Here is a 27,557-nt window from a genome sequence, read left to right on the forward strand (position 1 = left end):
TGCCGTACAAAGTTAGCTTTTTAAACAGGTTTTTCAGCTAGGTTATTTCTATAAGAGATTAGTCACAGAATTTTATTTTATTTTGCACTCTGTTATAGGCCTAATTACTGCAGAAGACAGACGAGTTGGTACCACAAACCTGCACTTGGATGTGTCTGATGCTGTTAACGTCATGGTGTATGTTGGGATTCCCATTGGGGAAGGGAGCCATGACGATGGTAATGCTTAAGGAAAGCTGTTTTCTGTACACTAAAAATCAATTGTGTTTGTAAGAAGAGTATCTTTTATTGTTTAAGCTTGTCATTTCTATGATACATAATTCAAATATACAAGGCAGTTTGCAACATTTGCAGCACATAATTAAAAGTGCAGTAATGCTTCATTAGTTTCCAACTGTGTGAGCAGCAGAGTTTTGCTAGAAATTAGGTACATTCCTGAAGAAAAGAGAAGAAAGAGTAGATTACTCCCCTTTCTTCTCCTTGTATTTGAGTAATTGTAGCTTAGTTTAAATTCAAGAGTGAGCTTTGTGATTAGCTGTCAATTGACACATTCACTGAATTCTGTTAAGATGAAGTGTGATGGGCTTAGGAAGGGCACTATATGATGCAACAGTTGCAGTGTGACTGAATTTAGTAGCTCAAAATGCTCCTTCCTCTTCTCTGTGTCAAAAAATGAGCAGTTTTTACATGGATTCCCCTTTCAGAGGTTCTGAAAACAATTGATGAGGGAGATGCTGATGATGTAACAAAGCAGCGAATCCATGAAGGAAGAGAGAAACCTGGAGCATTGTGGCACATCTATGCTGCCAAGGATGCTGAAAAGATACGGGAACTTCTCCGGAAGGTATGCTGGTTGCAAAGAAAGCTGGAGCTTACAGGGTTCCTTGACTAGCTTGCTTATAGCAGCTGACTGATTCCAATTGCTATCAACATCAAGTGTGTAGGTATTGCACTTCCTGTCTTTGAGGGCACTGATAGTTACTATGTTCACAGGTTTGCAGCCTGGTCTGGAATCTTCATACTAATGCATGTTGCTGTTTAAGACCTAAATGACCTTGATGAAAATCATGTTCTACCTTGAAATAGTTTCTTAAATTTTTAGATACAGACCATTTTGTGAGCCAGCAATATCAAGGTGCTGTGTCATGGTTTCCTTCCACCCCATATCTTGGCCCTAGGTTGGAGAAGAACAAGGCCAAGAAAATCCTCCAGATCATGACCCCATTCATGACCAAAGCTGGTACTTGGACCAGACCTTACGTAAGAGACTATATGATGAGTATGGTGTGCAAGGCTGGGCAATAGTGCAGTTCCTTGGCGATGCCGTCTTCATCCCTGCAGGTGCTCCCCATCAGGTAACTATACCAACTCTAGGCCATATTGACAGATAGAATTGAATTGGAGGCACAACAGCTACAGTTATTTTAAAATAACTGGTAATTAATATTGCACACTTAAGGTTTCTTTTTCTACATATGCAGTTCTTACATTACTAAAAGTTATGTAAATATCTGCACGATGTGTACATAACTGATGAAATTACAGGGGGAAAAAAAGCTGGGATGAATGGAGGGAAAGCATTTCTGTGTAGTGAAACTTCAGCCAAGGAAACCAAATTCAAAGGTTAAGAGAACTTGCTTTAGGGAACACTAATATATATGGGAGAACAGGAAACCTGTTAGATGTCATGTATTTTGTTCTCATTTTGCTATTAGATACAACTCTGTCACTTTCTGGTTTCGATCAGTAAATGTAGCAGAGCCTAAATATGTGGGGGAGGGGGTTCTGAGGGTTTGGTTTTTGTTGTTGTTGATGTTTCTTTTGGGTGTTGGGGTTTTATTTGTTCTGTTTTGTATGGTTCATTGTCTTTATATATCAGTCATTTGATATGGATTTTTAGGTCCATAATTTGTACAGCTGCATTAAAGTGGCAGAAGATTTTGTATCTCCCGAACATGTGAAGCACTGCTTCCGTCTGACCCAGGAGTTCAGGCATCTGTCTAATACTCATACAAACCATGAGGATAAACTGCAGGTAACCATTTTATGTCAGTGAACATTAAATACATCCTGTGTTTGGCCAGCTTACTTCAGTACTAGAAATGTATCTCTAAGGAAAGAGTAACGACTTTCCACAAATCTGGAGGTTCTCATTTGATAGGTACATTATTTAAAAATTAAGTACTTCTGTCTACAGTATTATGTAAACAAAAATTAGTAATAGACTTCTGCATTTCCAGAGAGCTTTCCCCCATTAGGTTAATGCACGCATTGGTGTTAATAAGTTTTTGAATGGCTGAATCCTAATGACAGCAGAGCAGACCAGAAGAAAAAAAAATCTTAAAAAGGAAAGAGCAGTGCTTTGTTTTGAAGAGAGATGGTTTTTTGAGCAAGTACTCTTACATTTGTTTCTTTATTGCCTAAAGGAAAACTCCTCTGAAAGCGAACGGCTTATTTAAGTCAGGGATATGGTTTAGTGATGGACTTGGCAGTGTTAGGTGTGTGGTTGGATTCGATGATCTTAAAGGTCTTATCCAACATATGTTAGTCCTAAAATTAAATGTGATTTGGTTTGAGGAACCGTGACTGCTTCAACTAATAATTATGCACAGAACATAATAGATACACAAGGACATTGGATGTAAGACAGTCAGTTGTACAGAGAGAAGACCATAGAATATTGTGTTGGATTTTGTCTAATGCTTCTGAAGCAACTTTAGTAACTGCTCTGTTTGCAGATTTTGTTGTCAGCATTTTTTGTGTATCAGTAATTACACGTATGTGAAAGGAAGGAGGGTGGAGATCTGCAGAATGATTGTCCTCATCGAAGTATACAGTTTATGGTCACTCTCCAGAATGTCACCCAAGGATGTCAGAATCTACAATGTTAATTCTGTCATACCAATTCAGTGAAAGTTTGCTATAAATTTCTATGTGAATTTTCATGGGATTATAAAGGAAAGCAGAAGTAGTATCAACTCTCATTCTGGCATCTAACACTGTACCTCTTCAGCTGTGATGATACAAATGCAGAAATGTTTCTGTAAATTAAAAAGTTGCAAATTAATAATGCTTATTATTAAAAAAAAAACCCCAAGAAAAGTGCAACTCAGTAATCCTGTGAAAAGGAATACTGGTTGTATTTGTCTCCATCTTTTTTTAAAAAAACTTCGTCATTTTTAATGTATATTTTTATATAAACCTCTGTCTATATTTTTATATATTAAAATACACAGAGACAGTAACAGCTGCATAAACTCTACCAAAAATGAGGTCACATGTACATCAGGAAAAGATGATAGTTGTTGCTAGTTAGTTGAGCAAGTGCAATTGAGCTACTCACTTAGGAGGTGAAACTGTTCTGTTCAGCACCTGGAAACAGAATTCAGATAATCTTAGATCAGAAAAAATCAGAAACTAGACAGAACTTTTGATTCTTAAATGGGTATCTGTGAAAAAGATAGCAGTGAGTACTAGTGGATTTCTCATCTTGGGCTTGTCTTTCTGCAAGATTCACAAATTTGAAGTATTTCTAGCCTCCATGCAAAGACAACAAGATGATTTGTTGCATCATATTAGTCTTCATAGGATTAAACCATATAATTTTCTTGCAGCTTTTAGATTTGATTCATGTGAGTCTCTAAGTGACTTCGATCACAAGGACTTTTTCAAAATAAACTTTTATATATATATAAAACTTTGTACTGCACTTCCTCCTAGCTCTCACAAGAGAAGGAATTATCTTAAAACAACACAAGTAAATATATGTTGCTGGGTGACCAGAAAATGAGTTAATAAATCAGTGCAGGTGTCTAAGATACTTGTCATCTGTGGCAATTAAAATTTGTGCTGTTGGTATTCTGAAGCAAAATAGTATATATTTTATGTATACTTGCCAACTATTACAAATTCAGTTGTCAAAGCTGATGGCATAGCTATGTAATACTCTTCTTGTTAGTCTGTAGAAGTTGATTTTTCTTTTTTCCTGTTGCAGGTGAAGAACATTATCTACCATGCAGTGAAAGATGCTGTTGGCACACTGAAAGCTCATGAATCTAAACTAGCTAGATCGTAGGAATTGCTAATTCCAAATGCCCTGTCAAGTAGGCCTTTTGCTCACCGTATATACAGGGACTGCACATGACTGCCTCTGCAGGAGCAAAAGCTTCTCACTGGGAGCTGGTGTGGTCAGTATTACACTCTTCAGCCACTGTTTTCTACGCTGCCTCAACACCGAAGGTCTAATGGAAGGTTGCACTCTTAAATGCAGAATTCTAAAAGGTGCCATATCCCTTTCCTGTGGCCTTTTGCAAATTGAAAGAATATGGAAACCACTTGGTGTTCCTGCATATTACGATCAAAAATGGTAGAAAGAGTGTGGATGTTTTTTTCCCTCATGCCTACTTAGTCTCCACAAAGTTAGACAGAACGTGCTGGAGGTGGGTTGTCCTACTGCAGACTTGGTTGATAACTGCTGAAAGAATGTGACCAACAGTAGCCCAACTGCAGAAATTCAAAACTCCCTGTGTGAGATACTGGCCAAGGAAAAGGATAAAGCTATTCTCTGCACTCCCATTCTTCTAGCTGTTTCTCTATACACTGTAGAGTTGCAGAACTAAAGGGAGAACCCACTTTTTTTTTCCCCAGGGAGACTCCAGAAATAAGAGAATTGTGTATTTAGTGAAAAAATAGGTTTGTAGTGAAACAGTTAATATTTCATGAAAGTAGATATTTTTAGTATTTTTGAAGTACCACAATTGTTCCTGGATTTTCAAGGAAAGGTGTATTACATTTAGTCTTCCTTTCAATAAAATCAAGAAGTGATTTTTAAAAAGCAGTCCAAAATAGCACAAAAACAGCCAAAGGAGAATTGAATAGAAATTGACATCCCACCTCCCTTGCCCACATTACCTCACCTATCTTCCCCCCTCTCTCTACGCCACCCTGCTTCCTCAGAATGAAAAGTAAAAAAGGAGTATAAACTCTGTTCTCACAAGGAGATGTTGTACATCTCTCCCTGCACTGGTGACTGCAGGCAATATTCACCCAATACCAGTGCTACCTGAAAACATCTATAAAACATATATCCTTTCCAAAGTGAAGGAAAAGTTAACTTTTGGTGTCAACTTTGTCCAGAACTATTTTAAGTAAAATGTTCCTGCTTGATAGAACTGTATTCAAAATTTACTAATGTCAGCATTGATGCAATGGATTTCATTGTCCAGGTACATGGGGAAATGTATTGACCTTATCTCCAGCTGTACTGTAGTGCCACTTGCAGGCCTGTTAATATGTTCACGGTTATTTCATTTTTTAAAAAATAAAAGTCATTTACTGTAACAGCCTGGGCAGTTTTTTTCATACCTGTACACTGATCTTCCTGCCTTGAGGTTGTCTCAGCCTCTGCCCCTGGTAGTGTAGGCTGTCTGCTAATTTTGACCTGGTGTGCTTGACCAGAAGGCTCATGTCGTTTAGCCTGGCGTGCCAAGTATGTGCTGGGAGCACACCAAGCTGCCTGCTAATTTTTGATTCTTCAAGGTAGTTTGGGTAGAGGATTTGTCTTGTCATAAAAAACATCTCTTGTACTGTGCTTCCCATCTCTATCTTCCCAGCAGGTCCAGAGATGCCCTCTCCACTGGAGATATGGATGGGGTGGTAAAAATTCTGTGGTTTCTGACCTTGGAGGTTGTGATGGCAGCAGCAGTTCTGTTCGCTGCCATGTGGCATTCTAGCAGCCTCTCAGTTTGGTTATTAGGTGCAAAGTCCAGTCACAGGCTTTTGCTGCCTCATACCCTTGCAGCTATCCTGTGAATATGGGCTAATTTATCTGCTGGAGATAAAAAGAGTTATTCCAGACGCATGAATCATTCAGCTTCACTGTATTCTTCACTGTATAATTGTTGTGTACAATTTCTTGTGCACATCTGTTGTACTCTGTGCATACAGATTAATTATAGCTGAGATGTTTCCCTCATTTCTGTGTGTGTGTATATAAGCATTAGAATTGGATAAAGATCAAAAAGGTAGAGACTTAGCTATATCTTAATACAGTAGCATGAGTAATTTTGAATCCAGTGATCTACAATAAGGGTTTTGTGTCTCATTCTAAACCTTTGTTTAGTTTGAGTCTATTGAGTACTGCTTCTGTCTCTTGAGTTTTCTTTTTTACTAATCGTGGAGTACAATCAACCTGAAGCAATATTCAGCCAAAATCAGAGGGATTACTAAAATTAAGAAATACCATAGAATCATAAAATGGCCTACCTTGGAAGAGATCTCAAAGTTCATAAAATTGTTCTGACGTATCATACAGAGATTATACCACAAGTAGCCAGCCAAAGTGGTTATAAAATTGACTTAAGATATAAACTCAGTAGTTTTTATCACAGTATTTTCTAGATCAAGATTTTAACGGGCAGCTGGTATGTTACATAGAATGTAAGCAGATTAAAGCAGACATCATAAAATCATAGAGGCTTTAGCAGAGGGAGAATAAAAACTTGAGTTACATGACTTAATATAGTTTGCTGCAGCCATCACACTTATTCTAATGCTCTCTTGCCATTACCAAATGGAGGAGCATGGGACAGTGAGCAGCACCATTTTTGAATATGGGCTTTAAACTCTGATGCCTTTTAGCCAATGTCCTCTCTAACTACAGACAAGATGAAGCAAGAATTCAGGAATATATGGCTGTTGGCCTGCCCTAGTGAATTTAGATTGCATTCACAATACTGAAAGTTGGTGTGTCCTCAGCCGTGTAAAGGTGTAATGTCCCCATAATGTCCCCAGCCTGAAGATTTCACTTCTTTTCAACCAAAAGCCTCCCTTTTCTTGATAATGAATAAAAATGTAGCAGCATGCAAGGTTTAATTTTACAAAACCTAAATCTTTACTCTGATGCAACTGTACCAGGCAACATAAATACAGGAAAAAAATAAGTACCTAACACATCTAAAGTTATGTTCCGTGTGTTGTTTCTGTGAAAGATTCTTGGACAGCCTTTTGTAAAACCTGAAGATGTGGAATCAGAATTGGAGCAGTGAAATCCGATGCTAAGCAGTAACTGGAATTTAATTACAATCCAAATAAGATAAAAGAAGTTATGAGGCATGAATATTATTTAAAACTATTGCTCCCCTGTATGTATAATTTCCTTCTTCCTCACTCCTGATAGCCCTTGGATAGCTCTGAGCTTCTACAGTTGAGGTATTGGTTGAGGTGTATGACACACTAGTGATTTATTCATGTATCAACCACACCTTGTAAGCATTGATTCAGTGGAAAATGATTGTGAAACTACACAGCATGTGAGTGAAGCATAGCATAGAAGGAGATGTTGACAGTGCATCTTCCCAGTTCTGGTCACAGTAATGAATCTTATCTTCTGATTGTCAACTTCAGTGTTTCCTCAAACTTACCCCAATAGCTGGTATGCATGCCAATGCCTTCTTGTGTTTACTATCTTCCAGTGCATCTCAGAATCTAAAATCAGCCCACAGCTTCTTTCCTCTCAATTGGCAGTGTCTTAAAGATTCCTATTCTCAACTTTTGAAAAAGAGCTGCACATTCCCACCATGTATTTGAAAAATAACCAGGCAGAAATCATCTTACTTTTCTCTCTTATGTCCCTCATTCCCCCGCCTTGCAGGGGAGCTTTTTATTTATCTCTGCCTTTATATAGTCTAATAGGAAAATGATAATATAAGTTTCAAGAGCTGGATACAACAAAATACAGCTGTTTCCTCTAGGAAGGTATCTTCTAAAAGAACAGCTTTCAGTCGCAAAGCAAAACTGTTAAAGAAATGTTCTCAGAACAATTTCCAGCTCTTCCAGTGTCATTTTTGGCTGTCAGCTTGCACTTTTTCTGTTTTCCTTACTTCTTTCGACTTCTGATACTCTTCCACTACAATCTGCACTTTAATGCTTCAGAGAGGGTTCCCATTGTGTTCTTCCACTTCACCTGTATTCCTAAGACCCATATTTAGTCTGCTAAACTTTTCCAGAGGGAATCCTATATTCTTGAGCCGTGATGAATTGTTGTTTCTTCATCATTGCAGCTTCTGCCTGAACCTCAGCTTCAGCAGGATCTCTGAATCTGACCTGGCATTTTTCTTAATGTAGCTTTGCTTAAGCTGCTTTATTCGAGGAACAGCTTATTTGATTTCCATGCTTTGTTGTTTAGCCATAGCAGATTGATAGCTATTTGGTGACCTATTTGGACTACTTGTAGAACACAAGTTTATCATGAGTTGTTTCAGCAGTAACATAGCTGCAAAAAAACCCCATACAGCCTTAATTTGAAAACAAGTGATGAATTGCTTTCCTGGTTAGGTCTTATTTACACAGCACTATACAGTATTACTAATAACTTAATAAAAAGAAGACTACAAATAAATATTTTTATTTTCACTTAACCTGCAGCTGACTTTTATTGCAAAAATAGCCCTTAAACTACCAGTAGTTTCTTCTTGTGGAAAGGTCAGTTAATTAATTAATCTTTCATTTTTATTTATGATATGGAAAAAATTGAACAACTTATTGCTAATGTAAATTGCTGGCTTAAAATACCTTTTCTGAAGTTGTTCTAAAGCTTAACATGCTACTAAACAGTGAGCTAGCACTACATTTACAACACCACCTTCTCTAACGATGTTGAGATTCTGTTGTTCTTGCCACCATTTGTGTCTAATGCACTGTAGATTTTCATAATGCCCCATGGCACATTAAATAGCTTAAAACACTAAGGCACATTTTATTTAGGTGTAACTTACCCATGCTGCAGTTATTTAGCGCTCTCGCACAATCATGTGTGTTACTCACCAGATCTCTGCATTTTCCCCCTCCTGTTTGTGTCTTCCACTCACCCAAGCATGAACAAATTACGCAAGTAACAGACCTGTTGCTGTGTTGGTCACCAGTAGGAAACAGATGCAGTTAGAAATGTAGTCATTTTGTTGAAGGTTTTGCGTGTTATTTGGACATGTGAAAGCAGATTCCTTTTATCCTATTAGTAGGTCAGTTATGCCATCAGTGGTGTAAATTGTGGAGTCCCTTATGCAATCATTTTCTGGCCATTCATATCCAAAAGCAGACTGTGACAAAATGTTCTTTGTCGCTGTCTGTAGAGACATTTGTGTTTTCATCTCTTGCATGTAATGGGAAGTTGTCAATGTTTTGTATTTGTCTCATTGCTCATTATACTGAATTTCATGCATTCATGAGAAATTTTTTCCCAAACAGCTCTTTGTTTTTGTTATGACTCTTTCCTTGGTCTCATTTCTTTTCATAAAGACTCTTCAGCAACCATCGGTAACTAATGAGACTTTGCTGTAGTGCCTTCCTTCCGTTTTTGTTTTGTTTTGTTTGGCTGGTTTTTTGTGAGATTTTTTTGGGGGGAGGGGTTTTAAATTTGATTTTTTTTTTTTGTTTTTAGTGGTGGGGGTTTTTTGTGGGGGTTTTTGTTTGTTTGTTTGTTGGTGTTTTGTTTGGTTTTTTTTTTTTTTGTTAGCTGAAGAACCATGGTAGATTTTAGTGATTTTTTTTTTCCATTAAAAACCAACTTATGTAATAGTTATCTCAGTGTGATTCAGAGATCTGTGTACAGGGCCTAATCAATCCATGACTGCAATATACTACAGGCTCCCAGGGACCCAGTAATGAACTCTGGCATTGATTGAGGAGGAAGATTCTTTTAACAGTATTCCTTGGTGAGCTGTTAAAATACAACAGTTTCCGGTACTCCAGTATACTTAAGTATACACATTTATACCCATTTCCCACCCTGCACTAAGGATATTCCAACACATACACTGTTCAGCCTTGTTTGTGTAGCTAGCAAAGGAATCCTTGACCTCTCAGCTTACGAGGAAGAGTATCTGGCAACACTGAAATTACCTGGAAACTACAAGTAACAGCCTTTATTCTTCTGGTTTGATAACGTAAACGTCAGTATTGGCTAGTTGAGTTTTGTTTTGGGCGAAACTCGGAGCCGTGGAACTCTGAAACGCTTTTACACTTAAGTACCCTGTTTGCAGCATGTAATAGCTGTTGTCTTGATTTCCCTGGAGGAGGCAACTGGAAGGAAGATGGCTTCTTCTGCTGTCTCTCTTACTCTGTCCTCCCAAGTGCTCGTGATCTCAATTCAGCACTCTCCTGTAATTTTCCTTACGTTGCGCATATCGCTTCTCTGCCATCGTTCCAAGAACGCCACTTGTCTGCCTCGCTGCTGCCGTTCCGCTGCCGTGGCTCCGTTCCCGGGATCCCGCCGCATCTCCCGACCTGGTGCGAGCGAACGCGGAGTGTTCCCCCAGCGCGGGGCGGGCTCGCGGGGCTCCGCAGCGCGGCTGAGGATGCTGAGGCCTTGCGGCCTCTCCCTCCGCCGCGTCGGCTCCTCCCATGCGAGCACACGGGGCGGAGCTGCGCTTGCTGCAGGAACCTGTCCTTTAAGAGCCGCCTCCCGACGCTGCTCAGCCCTGAGCCGCGCCCGGTGCCGCCATGGTCTCCTGGATAATCTCCCGCCTCGTGGTGTGAGTGCGTGCGGCCGGGGCGCGGGGAGGTGCGGGCCGCTGGCGGGGCCCTTCCTCGGTGGTCCCTCGGGGGCCGCGGCCCAGAGCGGGGCTCTGGCGGTGGCGTCAGTGCTGCCCCGCGGGACCCCACGCCCGGGAAGGGGCGGCTGGGGGGCGGGCGCCCTCGCGGATGGCTGCGGCCGCAGACGGGCGGGTTCGCGCGGGCTGCTGCGGCCCACGGGCAGTGCCGCGGTGAGGGCGGCTGAGCCCCGCCCGGAGATCGGCATCACGCCGGCACCGGCATCCCAGGGGGAGTGCCCGCCACTGCGGCCGGGGACGGTGCGGGGCGTCGCGAGGCGCTGAGGGGTCTGTTCTTCTCGTAGGCTGATCTTCGGCACCCTTTACCCCGCGTACTCCTCCTACAAGGCCGTGAAGACGAAAAACGTAAAGGAATATGTGAGTACGGGCTCACCGTGCCGGCGCAGCGCCCGCCTCGTCCTTCGCGGCCGCCTCGAAAGCCCCCGGCCTGTCCCAGGGACGATGGCACTCCGGCTCCGCAGGGGCTCGGGTCAGCCAGGCCGCCCGAGCAGCAGCTCCAGTCGTCTCTGGAAAAGCTGCCAAGGATGGGCGCTTTCTGAAATGGGAGGTTTCAACCCGTAAATGTGGGCTGTATTTTCTCAGGCGATGCTAAATGAGGAGGGGAAAGTGGGGGAAACACTGCAGTCTGGAAGCACAGGAAAGTCCAGGACAAGTTCTTTCTTGTAACTTTATCCTTGCTTTGTGTCCTTTACTGCTTTTTCGGTACTACTTTTGTTTTCTTCCAAAGGGTTGAATAATCCTGCTTAGTTTGTGGCTTCCTATCAACTTTGCTTGCAATCAGTGTTTTATGTTGGTTAAAACTTCATTCTCCTTCCCTTCTGAAACCGTTTCCCTCTCTCCGTCTACACCCTTGCTGCAATTACCATACTTACGACACCAGGTGTTTTTTGTGGTAGTGTGTTGCCTTCTTACAGAAGCAATATTCTGAGTAGATCACTTGGGACAAGACCTATGATGTGGAAAAGTATGGCACTAATTTTTGGGGTTTTTTTAGTGATTCAATGGTATAGGTTTCCTGAAGTAGTTGGTCTGGATTGCTGCAGCAGAGTGGTTCAAGAAAATTTATTTGAACTGCAAAAACTTGCATATTAATTATTTTTCCTTGAGAGGACCACGTCAGACATAAGCAGGTAGATGTTGGACTGCCATCTGTCTAATTCAGTTACATTTGAAACACTTCTTCCTTTTCAACACAAGTAGAAAGACAGGAGAAAACATAGCAGAAGGGGCAATATCTGTACAAAATGCTCTTCATGTGAGAAGTCAGCAGAAAACTTGAATGCTGTTCTGCCCATTTTCAAATGTAGCTTTTTTATGTACTGCTGCTTGCTCATAGTGCTTAAGAACCAGCATTGGTTAGGGTTTGGTGGTGGTGAAAGGTCTTAGAGGTGTATCTGTGCTTAAGTGGTGTAGTGAAGCTTGACTTGACACGGACAAAGCTACCACAAACAGTTCATCAGTGACACCAGAGTACAGTGCAAATTTACTGTTCTCTACCACCATGATAAAAATTCAGGATAAATCCTTGATCAGTTGTGGCAAACTACTTCTAGTAGCTCAGATTGTCCTAAAAGCAATTTCTTTCTTTTTACATGTTGTCTTCAGCATTGGTCAAGTCTACATTCCAGTTTTGCTTTTGCATTTGCTGAATTTGTTTAGGTTCTTGGTGCAAGTTCGGGAGACTATATATGTGCCTGAAGCCAGTCATCATCAGGATGAGCTGCAAATGACTCCTGACTGCTTTTAGTAAATTGAAAAACAAAATGCAGCCTCATTCAGCCCACAATTTTGGAAGGTGTTTGTAATCTGTAAGAAAAAAAATAGGGCTTCTTCCCATCTGCTTTCTGCTCTTTTAGTTTCTGATCATCTGCAGGGACTTCTAAAACTAGAAGTAGAATCCTTCTAGTTTGTTTAGGAGCTATACTTCTTTTTTTTCCTTGGCTTTAAAGCATAGGGTGAAGGGTGCCAGAAGGAGACAGAGGCAAGAGATGTGTCCAATATCAAAGATGTGAACATGAAGTTTATTTAAACAGTAACAAAACAATGTTTTCTGTTCTCAGTTCATACTCCAAACATTCTGTTAGGAGAGTGAAAAATAAGCACAAAGCTTACACTAAGGCTGCCGACAGTGACCTCTTTTGAGTGAAATCTACTAATATATGTAAATGCAATAGTTTTCACTAAGAAAAAGGAGACACTGTAAATTCATTGCTTTGTATTTAATCCCATTTAGAGACAAAATGTCAGCTGGAGATCAATCAGGATCCTTTTTTGAATTCTTTAATCAACTCCTATCTAATCTCTTGGATAGAAAAGTATCTTCTGCACAGTTTGTCATCTCACTATTCACAGCCTTTTCCAGATGTTTCATGAAGATGAGCAGCACAGATCTCAACAGATTCCTGTGGGATTCCACTGGTAACTTTCCTCATTGTGAAAAGTGGCCATTTACTTTTATCCTTTGTTTCCTTTTTTTTAACCAATTGTTAATCCTCAATCGTCCCTTCATTTTTATCCCTGACGATTTTGTTTCTTTAAGTGTTTGTATAGACCCGTTAGAAACTATTTAGAAGTTTAATATACCCTTGCCCTGTAAGGAAAGCACGATAGCTAGCAGAGTCTTATGGAAACCTAAGAGTTCTGCTATACTTGTGATTTTTTTTTTTTTTTTTTTTCTGAAAAAAGACCTTAATCTTTGTTTTGTTATATATATGTAGGTATTTGCTAATTGCTTTTATTACTATTATTACCTTCATGTTGCCTAATGCTGAAGTAAGATTTACTGGTGTATAGGCTTTCTGAAATCTCTCACCCTTTTGGATCCCTTTTTGCAAACTTAGATTTATCATTATTCACACACTTCTTCATACAAGAGCTGATTCGTGTTGCTGCACTGAGGACTTAATCATTCTTTCCAAAAAGTTGCTTTAGATCAGCTGAATGGCTACTAGTCTTGTCCAAACTGATGATACAAGAAAAAAAAAAGGCAGGAGAGAGCCATACAATACAAGTTTTTGCTATTTTCTGTTCTGAAAGAGTTTGCAGTAAAGTGGAAATAATTTGGATTATTAACTACTCATTCACTGTGTTAGAGCAGCTGGAGGCAGATTAATTTTCTTTTATGAGAAACTTGTGGAGAATCAAGAACAGATCACCAAATTTTCCAACACATGCAAGGTTGGGGAAATACCTGCTTTTATAGTATTTGCAAGGATTGTCAACAAGTCATTATTATATGAACATAATTGCTCGTGTAATTCTTATAGATTGATTAATGTATGGATTTAGTATGTGGCATTTCCCTGATTCAGTCCTTTTTTCCCATTCTTGATGACACTAAGGGTGTTAAATTGCTTTTAATTGAGGTGTCCTCTTCATTTATCTGCTACTTATGCTCTTTTTAAATTCTCAACAGGATAGAAAACTAGCAATTTCCCTTATAATTCAGCTGACTCCTCTTGAGGAGTAAGCTGAATGAATTCTAAGCTTGTAGCTGAGAAACCAGTTACCAAAACAGCAGTGTGTATCTGTGTTTGTTAGGGGGGAATTATTTTGTGCTTTGAAAGAAATACTGCCCCAGATAAGGGTGTGAGGAAGTAGAGAGATAGATAAAAGGTGTCCAAATGTGTCATAATAGTACATACATCTACTCTAAACCTTAAACAAGAAGATTAGGTTGATGTGGCATGTTCTTTGCTTTTATACCTCTCTCAGTGAGCCTTTATTTAAAAAGAAAAATTAATTGCTCGTGTGATTTCTGGGAGTAATGATTAAGGCAAAGAATGCTTACTAGTGAGTTAGCACAAAATAATATGTTTCTTGGTTTGTTGTTTTTCTTTTTTTCCTAAGGAAAATCTTTACATCAGGAAAATACAGGGCTGCAGCTGAAACTTAAGCTTTTACATATGTGCGTGTATATATTTTTTTATGGTATTCATGAAATACGGAAGAGTGTAACTTTACTTAAAGTGAATGGATAAATCCTTTTGGATAGGTCATTTGGGACCTTAACGCTGTTGCACCATAATGTTGCTCCAGGGCATGCATTCATCAATGTATCTGTATGTGTTTATTTAGAGCACAGTAATCCTACATGTTTTCTCAGACCAAAATGTACCGTTTAGTATGTGTCCATTACAGATTATATATGCCTTCTTTTTGAATCCGTCTTAATATGTGGAGATGAGTCATTTATACTGAGAAGACATTTTACTTTTTTTTCTGGGTTCTGATGTATTCCCATTGAGTGACTGCTCTTTTGCAGGTGAAGTGGATGATGTACTGGATTGTATTTGCCTTTTTCACCACTGCAGAAACACTCACAGACATTGTTCTTTCTTGGTGAGTTCCTTAGTGGCACATTGTGGGGTTTTTTTTGTCATTGCTGTGTTTTTGTTTTGGTTTTTTGCCTTTTTTTTTAAGCAGAGAGGAGAAGTGTTAGGATGTTAAGAAAATCAACTCTTGTCTCCTTTAGGAGTTTTCAGTCCCTGTGAAGAGTTAGCAGGTTTCGAGATACTGTGGGTAGCAGCTGCCATCTTAGCTGTTTCAACTCCTTTGCTTGCAAAGTTAGGGTAAATACACAGTATCTGTAAAAGGATCTTCATCCATTCATAACTTGAAATATTTTTGAGAAGCTGTTAATGTGAACTGGTACAGTTTGAAAAATGATAGTCTAAAAGACACCTTAAAAATGGTAGAAGGAAGGGACCTATTTTGCTTTGACAGCCTTTTATGTGGAAGAACAGATCACACGCATGTCAGTGCTGTGAGTGGTTTGCATGATGAACTTGGCTTTCCCTAGGAAGGGTGGGACAGACTGGAATAGAAGAAAGCAGATTGTTACTCCATTCAATGCTCTGTGTCATGCTTGGCAATATGGAGGCCTCCAAAAATGACAATTCATTGTTACAGGGCTTCAACTTTGAAACAGGGTATCTTCAGTTGCCTCATTGCTTTAGTGTTTGAGCTTTGCATACACCTCTGAAACAATGTTAGTCAAGAGTTTCATCTTCTTAAGAGCCATGAAGTACTGTACATGCCATACAAAAGTGCTCAGCAGCTTTGTTTTTACCTGCATAAAATCTGAAAAGCAGACAAAGATCGAAAAAGTATAAGAACTTCAGCTTATTCACATAAAAGACTTCTGAAAACAGGAGTTTCTTCCTACTAATTGAGTCAGTAGAGAATTTGCATTCACTTGTTTCAATCTCTGCTATTGTATCTTCTCGGACTTTACTGGGTAAGGGTTAGAGAGGACAGGCATATGTTCTGCCTGCTCTTTTTCATTTACACTGGCCCTGCTTTTGTGTCTTATCTGAGGAGTACCTGTTGGAAGTTTCAGAAACAGCCATCAGCTTTAGCAGCAATGTGACATTACTAAGATATATAGTTGAAAATTTTGAAAATTGAGAAGGGAAAATAATGTGATGTTAACATCCAGTGGATGCTCTCTGAAGAAACTTCAGAATGATGAGAGTAGCTATCAGATTGTAATTTGGTGTGTTTGCAGGGCTGAGAGATGCCCTGTTTATGGAGTTTTCATGGCTATGGATGAAAGACTAAATGATACTCGAAGAAGGTATGTCCTAGGATTCTAAAAAGGGTTCTGCTTTTCTGACCTGAATAATTGATTCTCTTGTTTCTGAGCCTTTACCTTGCCTACACTCTTTCTGCCTGTGCTGCTCTCTGCTAGTTATCTCCATCTGTCTCTGTGCTGATCTTGATTCCAGTTCTCCATCTTTCTCTTTCTTCTTCTTTTTTTTTTTTTTTCCTCTTTCTCTCAGGTTTCCCTTTTATTTCGAGCTGAAAATCGCATTTGTGATTTGGCTGCTCTCCCCTTACACCAAGGGCTCCAGTGTCCTCTACAGGAAGTTTGTGCACCCAACGCTCTCCAATAAGGAGAAGGTACTTGCTTGTTGGAAGATAATGACCTCTCTTGGGACCTGATTGACTTCTAATTCAGTTATGCCACAATAAAAACTGAAATCAGTGAATCTTGCTTGTGCTGACCTTAGTGAATGTAGAATGATTCTGTGTCTGACAACGATGGCATACTGCAGCTTACTGAAGACTGCAGTGTAGCCAATAGTTTGCCTAATGCTTAGAAAGCATGTTTGGCTAACCCAGTGTCATGAGCCCTTACAGTCACTGTCAGTAGTTAAGCCTCTTGAATCACGATAGGAGGAGCATGTTCTGTAGCCAGTCTGTTTTTTCACATTGTTGGTATAAGCAACTGCTTTGTTGCAGTAGTTATAATTTGGAAATAGCATACTGTATTTTAAAGCTTCATTTACATGTTTTCTGTAATTAGCAGAGAAGCTCAAGTTATGTGATCAATGACACCTGATGCTAATAGTCTGAAAAAAGAAATGAGCTTTGTGTTTTTAAGGGTGACAATGGGGAAACTTTGATCATGTTTGTAATGAGCAACTAAATGCCATGTTCCATGTTGCATTCCTAGGAAATTGATGAATACATTACTCAGGCTTGTGACAAGAGCTACGAAACCATGATGCGAGTTGGCAAGAGAGGGTTAAACCTTGCTGCCAATGCAGCGGTTACTGCAGCTGCAAAGGTAATGTAGTGCCTTCTGTAATATTCATGAATCCTCCAGCAGTTTATTTTTGTGTACCAGCAGTTAGGTGCTGTGGGTCTGTTAGGGATACTAGTACTTGTTTGGCAGCAACCTACTTTTCCTTCCTTCCAGTTTGCCCTGCAGATAATCCCATCCTTTGACTTAGAAAAAGTAGAGGGGGAGTGGAGTGAGGTGCCTTTCGCCCTAATTTTATGTCCTCTTAGGGCCAGGGAGTTTTGTCTGAGAAACTTCGAAGTTTCAGCATGCAGGATCTCACTCTGATCCGAGATGAAGATACTGTGCATATGCGAAGCCGTGATCCACAGCTGCACCCCTCTGGTGCAAGTCTTCTGGAAACTATTGAAGACTCAGGTACAGAGCACCTGCTCGCCATTGTATGAGACCTCTGATTGTGAGCCAGGAGGGCTTCCCTGAGCTTTGGGTCTCAGAAAGGAGTCCAAGATTGTAAATTATCTGTGAGAAGTTGCATTGTCTTCCCTAGAGCCTTCTCATTTAATATGCATCTCTGTACTTATTCCATACTTATCCCATAATCATTATTCAAGATGGTCTCTCTGTCATGTGTTCCTTGAGGATGGGCCATTTTAAACCTCATGAGATTCTTTAAAAGTATTTGCTAAAACTTCTGCTCTTGTTCCTTAGCTTCATGTTACTCCTCAGGAGAGGAGAGCAGTGTGGCACATCGGTCTAATGGAACCCCGTCAGATACTAGAACAGACCCATCAGATGAAGATGCAGGAGACAAACTTCCTAAACGTACCCAGAGTCTCAAAACTCCTAAAAAGGTGATGAAAGCTGAAGTGAGTTGGTGTATAAATAATTTCCAGCACTGACATTGATTTGTGAGCTTGGTTGAAAGGCTCTAGATTTATAGTCTCAGCATTTAGAAGCTATATATATAAATTTTGTTGGACTGTCTCTTCTAGTTGAGTCCTATATCAGAGGACTTGTTGTCTACTTGCTATACTTGTCTCTAGCTTTTGCATTTTTATCATGCCTGTAAGCCTCTGTCATAAGCCAGAACCCAGCTTTTCTTTCATCTGGATTTTGTATTGAAGGGTGGAGCATTAGATATCTTTAACATGTTTTGTTGACAATATCCTCTCTCCTATCTGCTACAGTCTGAATACATAATAGTGACATTTATCCCTGGGACAGCCACTTTGTCTTAATCTAAATGCAGGAGTTGTGTACCCTCTTAGGCCTCCCTTGACTTTTGCACATTAGGTGTGGGAAATTACACCAGTCCTACCTACCCCATTCCTGGAGTTTGTTCTCAAAGTTTGAGTAACTAGTGATTGCTCAGTTGTCTCCTTCTGTTCACATGATGATCCAAGGTATTTACAGCCATTCAGTGGGACATGAGATGCCTGATTTCTTATTATTAAAATAAACCATACATGAAAGTAGATGCAGTTGTGTCCAAGAATCACTTGAGCTTAGCAATCTTTTTTCCAGGTGTTTTCAGGTGTGTTTTGTAGAAAATGCTTTTTGAGGTGCTACTTTCCAGGTCTTGACACTTGCTTACGTGTTTCTTATGGTTTGATTTGTACATGATAAAATGTGTCCTATTTGCTTGATTCAACTTGGACTTCTAATGTTATTATTTTTATCTTAGATAAAGAATGCTATATAACTGACTCACATTGCCGAGCTATTCAGGCTAAATGTGAAATAGTTTGAAGGAAAGTAATTGCTTAGGGTGTGATTTTAAGTTGTACTGTTAACCTGATTTTACAGTGTATGGGAAACCTTTGCATTTGCTTCAGTGCTCCTTGTAATAGAATCACAGAATAATTGAGGTTGGAGGGGTTCTCTGAATTCACCTGGTTCAAACCCACTGCTTGTGTAGAGCCAGTTCCCAGGACCAGGTCCAGGTGGCTTTTGATTTTCTCCAAAAACGGACATCTCTGTCCAAAGATGCATTTTAATTTAACTGGGATCTTTCTATGGCTTGTTTTGGAGTTGACCCCTCTTCTTTCCTGTCTTCTGTGTTAGACAGGAGCAGGGAAACAAGAGGCTCAAAATTTGAGTGGAAGCTTCCTAGTGAGGGCTTTTCAAAGTGAAATTATGAAAAGACAGAAAGAACTCTTCTATGCTGTTTGTTGTGAATACGGAAGTACTGATAAAGCCCTTTGCAGGCATATTGGTATTTATGCTCAGATTGTTGGGTCTTTGGGTCAGATGCAGGACTTGTGGGAGGTCTTTGACTGAGATCTCTGAGATTGCCAGCCAGGGCTGAATGCATCACAGATGAATAAATGTGCTCTTCTTACCAATATCTAGAATGTAAGACACAGAAGTAAAGTGTGCAAATTAGTTCAGGTTGTTTCTACAGCTTTCAGAGAACTGCACTGGTGATGGAAGTTAAGAAGCAGAAAAGTTAGAGCAGTGAAATGTTATGTGAATGTTACCAGTCAGAAATATCTGTGTTTAACCTTTTGTTTGGACAGCTGGCTTTGATTTTACTACTGTACCTACCTTGTTCTAGAATGCCTTTTTCTGGTCGCTATTTGATGGATATGTTGAGTGATTTGTTTATTGAAAAAAAAAAAAAAAGAATGGTTAAACAGACATTTTGAGACAACAGATGACATTATTAGGGTCATGTTGTTGTTGTTTTGTCCTATTTTTCACTCTGCATTCTTGCATCTTTCTGTTACACGTTTAGATGTTAAAATAAACTAGCCTAAGATGCCTCTTTTTATTTCTCCTCAGCTTCCAGTGAGAAGTGTAAAAGCCCGCCCTAAGAAGAAAGCTGCTGGCTCTCTTGCTTCTGGCGAGTCATCCTAAGGCGACCTGTCCCCCCCCAGCACCTGTCTCTGTCCTGGGATTTGCCTTTCGCTTTTTATGGGGAAACTCTCCAAAGGAAGGGAGCTGAGATTCTTGTACATAACCGATACTGCTTTACAGAGCTCATTCCAAGGCAAGGGGGAGGCTGGGATTCAGAAAGCAGAGAAGAGGATACAAATCCTCAGGAATTTTCTCCTTTTCATCTCTCTGTTGGAGGGAATGCTGATATGTCTGTACATAGCCAGTTGCTTTGGAATTCCCACTGTATAACTCTAGTTGAGAATCTTTGCTGGAAAAACTGACTAGGGTTAGAGACATCCATTGCACAGAAGCTGGAAAAATACTAGACACTGGAGTTCCATAGGGTGGGTGGCTCTCAAAAATGTCTTCTCTTGCTCTGGGTATTCTCCTGCAGCTGTGTGTTGTTAAGAAGTGCCCATCATGAGTCACATTCCTTAAGAATGGACCATACCTGATATGTCCATTGCCTTTGAGAAAGTGACTAAAGTGATGTATACTGAGTGCTTTTGAACATAAAGGACTGGCTCATGGGAGGTATATGCTAGATTCCCACTACTCATACTGGAAGATGAAGAGATTGTGTTTAATTTTATTTTTTCTGGAAGGTGATAATTTTTTCTGGAAGGGAGATCATTGGAAAAACTGATAAAGGAAATGTGCTATTACATGCACATTATATGATGGAGTAGGTAGGAGTTACTGTTGAGAAGAAAAGTGTGACATCTCTAAGATTTTGGCTCTTTTTTAAACTGCTTGAATTTTATTTCAGGTTCTAATGCTCACTTTGACTCCTCTGAGAGCATCAGAATGAGGCGAGTCTCATGCAGTTCCATGGCAAGCATACTCGCTTTGCCATTTAGTGGTTGAACTCATGTCGTTGTGTTGCTTGTTGCTTCAGACAAATTCTTTTATTCTAGCAGATGTCTGGGGAAAATCTGTCTCAAAATAGTCTGCGAACATACTTGAGAATTTCAGAAGCCCTCACCTCTCAGCTTTAGGAGAGTCAATCCTCAGGACATAAGAACTGAAACAGTTGATTTATTAACCTGAAGTTGAGTTCCTCTAACTTCAGGATTTCGTTTCTGGGGGATAAAAAGCGGGCACTAGGGCACAATACTGGTGAATACTGATTAATCTGTCCGCTTGCTTTATCCTGCTGCAGCCCTTGCACAGATTTTCTGTCTGATATGTGCTGTGCTTATCGGCGTCCTGAGACTCGAGCAATACTTAACGCTTGGGACAGAAAACTACAAGGAACGTAGAATATGTATTGTGGGAGGGAAATTGTAGTGCTAGAGAGAAAATTTGCATAATGACAAGCCATACTAGACCCTTGAACGTTGTTAAGGGGAGAACCCCTGTACACATGCTGGCTGAGCCTATGAAAATTTAAGAGCAGGGTTCTTGTTATCAAGATCCATAATGAAGGTGCACCATTTTAGACATGGATGTCTGAATGAATACTTGATGGTCTTAATTTTCACTGAAATTAGTTATTAAAGGAACCTGGCTCCTACATGCAGGTGTTTGCATCCCATACTTTTGTTGTCACATTTCTGAAATGACAGTGAATTCTTCACAGAGCCCAGTATTTTGCTGTCGACAAGGTATAGAAGCACTTCTGCAGCTAATGCTCCACAAGTATTTCTGTCCTAGAGAATAGCCTTTCAAAAGTTTATAAAGTTGAAGATTAGGACTGAATTTTTTTCTTGTTTTCCATTGTCTTGTTGGCAAATTGTTTGCTGTTGAATTCGCCAGTTATTTCAGGAAGCCAATTAAGTTGGGTTTACTATTTTTTGCAGCTTTAAAAAATTTAAACTTTACAGTCCATGTTAGAAACTTGCGTCTTGTCAGAAATATTTGTCCTAAATTATCCACGAGGCCTTATCCAGAAGCCAGTAGAAAATGCTTGATTTGGCTCTGCATTTCATAAAAAAACCACAATTATTTTGTTCTTTTTAAGTTTATTAGCAAACTTCATATTCGTGTCTTACTAGCACATGCAAATGCATGTCCTGAAGCAGGAATACTTGCTGTTTCCAAAGGAAATTCCTCTCTCCAGACAACAGATAAAATCTTTCATGGTTACGTGGAAGATCCACTTTTGAGATATTGCTGTCCTAGACTTTACTGTACTGAGCAAGAGAGAACCATTGTTCTCTGTATACCAAGATACCAAGTATGTCTATGACCATGTTTCTTGATTTTTTTTTTTTTCAAAATTAAAATTGTGCATAGCAAATTATTTATGTAAATCATTGTGAGGGACTTGATTTGAAAGCCAAGTCTCCCCCTGTGCTGTTCTTCTTGCCCTTTCCTTGTGCATGCACTGTGATAGTCTATGATTACTGCGTTTCCACAGAGCTACTTTCCAGAATCTTCTCTAAAATTCATTTGTTTGTAATGGCTTTTCTGCTTTGAAGCACAGGAAGAATTTCTGAAGATTCAGTTCTGGTATTTGGATTTGTCTTTGTCTTCCTGAGCTGGGGTCTGTGCTAAGTAGCATTTACTTAGCATTGATGCTTGATGTCGTTAGCTTGTGGGTAAATACAGGTCAGTTTTACTCTTGAGTTTTCTTTATACAAGGGAATTGGCTTTTTGGTTGCAAGAGGGAGTCTACATTAGAGTCAGGGACTATCTAGTGTGTGATATGAAGCTGATGATGTCAAGGAGCAGAACTTACCCAGAGCAAGACCAATGTCTTAGCATGGATACTGTTTTCTTCTTGTAGTACAAGTGTGACTGCTAGATTGTGTTTTGCTTGATCAAAGCCACTGCAGATCTCCCACCACCCACGTGACCTCTTAGTGAGCTTCTAGATCTAGTTCTGCATTGGATGCGCTGTCTTGCACAGAAATTCTCTTGTTAATGAGAACGCTGAATGTGCTGTTTTGATAAAATGCTTTTATCAGCTGCTGTTCGGTGTTCTCAGCGGGAAATGCTGGAATGTAATTTCTCTTCAGTATCATCTGTGGGCTTCATCATGCAATTAAGCAAATGGTTAAATCTTCACCTAGCAGTAGAACCCTGTTGTGTTTGGTAAATGTTTAGAGCCTTTTCCTAATCTGCCTGGCCATAGAGAGAAGTGCAGTAATCAAAAATGATACTTGAAGGTGGGGGCTAAAGAGGGTGGTATGTGTGGTCGTGTGCCTAAAGGTTATCCTAAAATACCTGTACCATGACATACAAAGTTGAAGCCATGACTGCCTTTTGAAAAGAAATGTTTTACTTTCATGCTTTGTAGTAGGATGAGTCAGTGTTTTGCTGTTGGAAAAGAAAATACTGAAATGGGGTTTCCTGTGTAAGAAACTTAATGATTTGTTGCATAAAAGGGAAAGCGTTTTCTTGTTTGGCAATAATCCTCCGTGGTGGGTAAGAAATATGAAAATACAGGGGAGACAACTGTCAGGTTTTAGACCTTTACACTTTACCTAAACATTGTTACCTACTTTTTTTAAATGGAGTTTGTGATTCTCCAGCTTTACATTTCTGGGACTGATTTCCTTTAGACTAGAATGATTTCCTTGGTATGTAGAGCATATATATAGAGAGGGGTGCTGGTGTTCTTAAAATTGCAAAGCTTGTTCTGGGGAAGTTTCACCTTCCCTCATTTTAGTGCATTGATTTCCACTCATTGTGCTTTTGCAGTGCTGGGCTTTTTTTTTTTTATACATCGCTCTTGGAAGTATGACTCCTTCACAATATACTTCCTTGGAAAACAAGAGAATCACAACTTTCCAGAAATGGTTATTTATTCTGTGCCATCTTAATCAGCAGGAAATTTAGTGCCTTAGGAGAAAAGTAAGATATCTATGGAGAACTGTGCTGGTTCTCTGGTCCACACAGAGCATTGTATCAAGGAGGCTCACAAGTTAACTGTGAAGTGTCACTGTGTGTTTGAGAGCAGCTGTTGAATTGAGCTGTTTCCTTTCTGTCTTCCAAAGTTGCATATAATGCTGGAAAGTGTGGATTGCTCCCTAAGAGAGAAATCTGGGGAAAAAAGTTGTATTCTAATGGGGACGCTATATTGTCACATTACTGCTTGCTGGGCAGATGCTGAATGACATGTCTATGTAACTGGTCTGTACTATAGCTTTTCTTGCTTTAGCCACTAGGAATTTGTAATGCTGGCTGAAACACCTTGAGGTGCTGCTTTGTGAGTTGTCTTGCAAAGTCAGAGATGTGAAAAACCAGGAAAGCACTGCAAAGTTACATGGGCTTGTAGAACCATAGAGGTGTCAGAGTCGGAAGGGGCCTCTGGGGGTCATCTGGTTCAACCTCGCAACTCAGTTCAGTCAGAGCCACCCGCTGCCAGTTCCTGTGTGCTATTTCTGGTCTGGAATCTGCTGAGTTTAGTGTTTAAGAGCTGATAATATGTGCAGAAATGCATATGCTGTATGGGAATGCGTTTTAGTGCTGATAGTATGTGCAGAAACGCGTATGCTGTATGGGAATGCGTTCTGGTGTTACTGAGGAGAAATGTTTCCTGGTCACTTTTCATCTGGAATTTGGCTCTGTTGCAAGACACTATAAACATAACTCCATTCTTATGTTCCTTATAGATATTGTTAAAAAGCCTAGAGGTCTCAAAAAAGATCTTGAGGTATGCAGAGTAAATTGTGAAAACAGTTGGTTTCAACAGTAAATGGAGACAATAACTGCATAGCAGCTAAGAACCTTTCCTGTGAGATAGATAGATAGATAGATAGATAGATAGCATTAGGGTAGAAAATGAGCTGTGTATGTTACAGAGTTGTCCAGTAAATACTGCTAACTTTATGAGCCTCAAGCAACACTTTAACTGTGCATTCTACAGATGAGAGCTTGATTTCTTTTTTGAGCCTGATTTCTCTCTTGGAGTCAGTCTCTGTCTGTCTCCCTCTTTCCCCCTTTGCTTTCCCCCGCCTCCCCATCCCTTTCAAACTGGGCTTGAGCTACATACATTAAGATTCTTCAAACTTTCATCCCTTCAGAGCAATAAAATTTTACTTTTACTTCAGCAGGCAGCTGATCTGCAGGGAGGACCAGATGAACATCAAGCATCTCTCGTCACTTTTGTAGATGTGTTACACTGGAGAAGCAGTAGCAGGAAGCTTCAGAGGATATGTTTGCCTGGGAAATTCTACCCTCTGTCCCCTGCCAAAGCCTGCATTTTTGGGTGAACCAAATGCTGGACTTAGCTATGCTCATATACACAGTTATCTGTAGAATCCCACAATTCAAAGTCAGAATTTCTTGTGCTCTATTTCTGATGATAATAGGAATTAAAATAATACTAAGTGAAAAGAAACAGTTGCAAGTTGGTGGGTGTTTGGGGGTTTTTTTGTTTGTTTGTTTGGGTTTTTTTTGCAACTTTGCAGGTAGATTTAGGTCATTGCTATTTATATGCCTAAAATCTTTGCCTAAAGCCCCTTGCAGGCTATCTGTTACTTTCTTGCTCTTTCAGAGCTCCTGTTCTTCTGTGAATTGGTTATGTTTTTTATGTTTACTCTTATTAAGCAAGGGCTGGCTTCCATTTTACTGACTGTGGAGATTTGAAATATACTGTATTAGAGCTGTAATTTAGCCTTTTTTTGTTATTTAAACCTATGACCTAGATTGATACATGTAACTGGTACAACAAGGCCTAAGGCTAGATTCCCAGGTGGAATGTAAGTATCTATTGCAAATAGCATAGTTTGACATATTTCCCTTTTCTTGCAGTGGATTCTGGCTGAAATGTGCTTACTGCAGACCCTTTGGACCAAGAGCATTCTGTCAGCGTTTAACCAGATCATGTTAGAAGTAGCATTTATGGGAATAATGCAAAAATAAGTGAACACTAAAGGAGCAAAAGCTCAAGTCTTCTGTAATATATGACTGTCTGAGACTATGTAAAGCAGTAAAGCATTTCTGGCCACAGTGGAAATGCATTGCTGTACTGACTTACAAAGGTAGGGCATTCAGTCATGGTCTTTGTAGCAGGTTTGGGAGGAAAGTTAGTCAGGATGGCAAGCATATAAAGTTTTACATACCAAGGAACTAAGTTTTTATCACAAGTAGTGCTTAGTAACTTACCAAAAAGAAAGAAGTAAAAAAGTTGACTAAAATTATAAAATGAAGAGAAATTTTCCTGATTGTCAAACCTAGTATTGAATATAAACTTTCTGTGTTTGTGTTGCTGCCTTATTTGGGAAAGCACTGCATTAATTAATTCATCATTTCTGACTCCTGTCTTAGATTATTTCTGTAATGAATCTCAAATTAGAGATGCTTGGGTTTGACTCAGCATTTTAACATCCTCAAGTCCCCGTTAGCACAGTGCTGATCTAAAGGCAGTACGGCACTAGGAGGGTTGTGAATTACTTTTTGTCCACTAGAGGGTAAAAGCATAACATAAAACCACTGAACATGAGAGAGCAGAGACATGTCTCATAACAGTTAGTTCAATTATGGCAGTTAAACAGCAATATTTCCTAGGTATGAGTGAAGGTCCTCCATGGGAGTGAGGGGGAAAACAAGCTGGGGCTCTAATGGAGAAATATTTCATGAAATAATACTGCTATTAACCTCTGACTGAAAAGGCTATTCTGGGCATTCTTATTGAGCCACTATCCAGTAAGGCTTGCTGAGACAATAGCCTTACAGAATAACTGTCCTCACTTTTTAATTTTTGTTGTATATTCAAACCATTTTCTATCTGTAGGAAGCAGCTCTGAAAATGGCAATGTTTGTGATTCCCTCCCTCCCCACAGCCCTCTTCCCCCTGCCAGCTTTTGCAATTAACCAATTGCTGTGCTACTTTATACTCTGAATTTTAGTAGTATTTCCTGGTAAGGATGAGTATTTTCTTTTAGTTGGGTCTGTTTTCTCTGAAAAGAGAAGCAATTTTTATCTAAAAATACAGATGTATCTAATGTTACTATGGTAATTTGTGACCATGGCAACAGAGAGTTAGCATTCTGAAGAACAGACACAGATTTGGTTGATTTTTTTGGTTGGTTGTTTTTTTTTGTTTGTTTTGTTGTTTTGGTTTTTTTTTAAGTCAATTAATGGTGCACGCATTTCACAAAATAAACTTGACTTTTCATATTTGTTAACCATACAGGATAATATGAGTCCATGGGATTTTGACATTCTTACATGGAAAAGCTGATGTTAGAACAAAATGTAACAGTATGAGATTCTTTCCAATGTTGAGAAATTCTTTTATTTGCAACAGCATAGATGGAGACTTGCAGACTGAAGGAGGATCCAGGACATACCAGGAGGTTTCTGTAGGAAAGAGAAACAGAATCTAGAATAATCCTGGGGATTCTTCAATGTATATATTCAGTATGTTTCTATTTTCCCATCATATGATCAGCCTTAGGTAAACTAACACAGTGCTTTTGAGCAGGTGCTTAATTTCAAGTACAAGTTATGGATTGCCCTGACATGCCCCATCCCAAGAGCATGTAGTGCATTGTACGAAACATTTAGTAATGATTTAAAGAGTCATAAGAAATTAACTTATTATTGAGGGAGGTAGGAAAGGGCTTTTGTGGCTAAGCCTTGTATGTA

The 27,557-nt window shown here is 39.7% G+C and overlaps 3 protein-coding genes across 11 annotated transcripts in view; 2 read left to right on the top strand and 1 right to left on the bottom strand.

Annotated features, from left to right (window-relative positions):
- The window catches only part of KDM3B (lysine demethylase 3B), a 48,057-nt gene extending 42,718 nt beyond the window's left edge, over positions 1-5,339 (top strand). For all 5 annotated transcript variants that reach the window (XM_071443700.1, XM_071443704.1, XM_071443702.1 and 2 more), the window contains 5 exons: positions 99-218; positions 704-843; positions 1,178-1,354; positions 1,900-2,034; positions 3,994-5,339. In XM_071443700.1, coding sequence (XP_071299801.1) covers positions 99-218; positions 704-843; positions 1,178-1,354; positions 1,900-2,034; positions 3,994-4,074 — 653 coding nt within the window. In that variant the 3' untranslated portion in view covers positions 4,075-5,339. The remainder of the gene's footprint in view (positions 1-98; positions 219-703; positions 844-1,177; positions 1,355-1,899; positions 2,035-3,993) is intronic.
- Positions 2,000-11,120, bottom strand: LOC139597898 (uncharacterized). The gene is made up of 3 exons (XM_071443712.1): positions 8,899-11,120; positions 3,343-3,371; positions 2,000-3,040 (listed from the first exon to the last, which is right to left on the bottom strand). Exon 1 carries the CDS (start codon positions 10,792-10,794, stop codon positions 10,144-10,146), a length of 651 nt encoding a protein of 216 aa, XP_071299813.1. The 5' UTR covers positions 10,795-11,120; the 3' UTR covers positions 2,000-3,040; positions 3,343-3,371; positions 8,899-10,143.
- Positions 10,405-27,107, top strand: REEP2 (receptor accessory protein 2). 5 transcript variants are annotated; one of them, XM_071443710.1, is made up of 9 exons: positions 10,476-10,528; positions 10,891-10,963; positions 12,840-13,024; positions 14,871-14,947; positions 16,390-16,510; positions 17,067-17,180; positions 17,405-17,552; positions 17,844-18,001; positions 19,920-27,107. In XM_071443710.1, the coding sequence occupies exons 4-9, from the start codon at positions 14,880-14,882 to the stop codon at positions 19,992-19,994; spliced, it is 684 nt and encodes a 227-aa protein (XP_071299811.1). In that variant the 5' UTR covers positions 10,476-10,528; positions 10,891-10,963; positions 12,840-13,024; positions 14,871-14,879; the 3' UTR covers positions 19,995-27,107. The 5 variants fall into 5 exon arrangements, with proteins under 5 accessions (XP_071299808.1, XP_071299809.1, XP_071299810.1 ...); XM_071443711.1 differs by having other exon boundaries at positions 10,489-10,528; positions 12,959-13,024; XM_071443707.1 differs by lacking the exon at positions 12,840-13,024 and having other exon boundaries at positions 10,405-10,528.
- Positions 27,108-27,557: the final 450 nt, after the last annotated feature.

Source organism: Agelaius tricolor, unplaced genomic scaffold (assembly GCF_023055355.1).
Source record: "Agelaius tricolor isolate 1412-34295 unplaced genomic scaffold, bAgeTri1.0.p SCAF_18, whole genome shotgun sequence".
NCBI lineage: Eukaryota > Metazoa > Chordata > Aves > Passeriformes > Icteridae > Agelaius > Agelaius tricolor.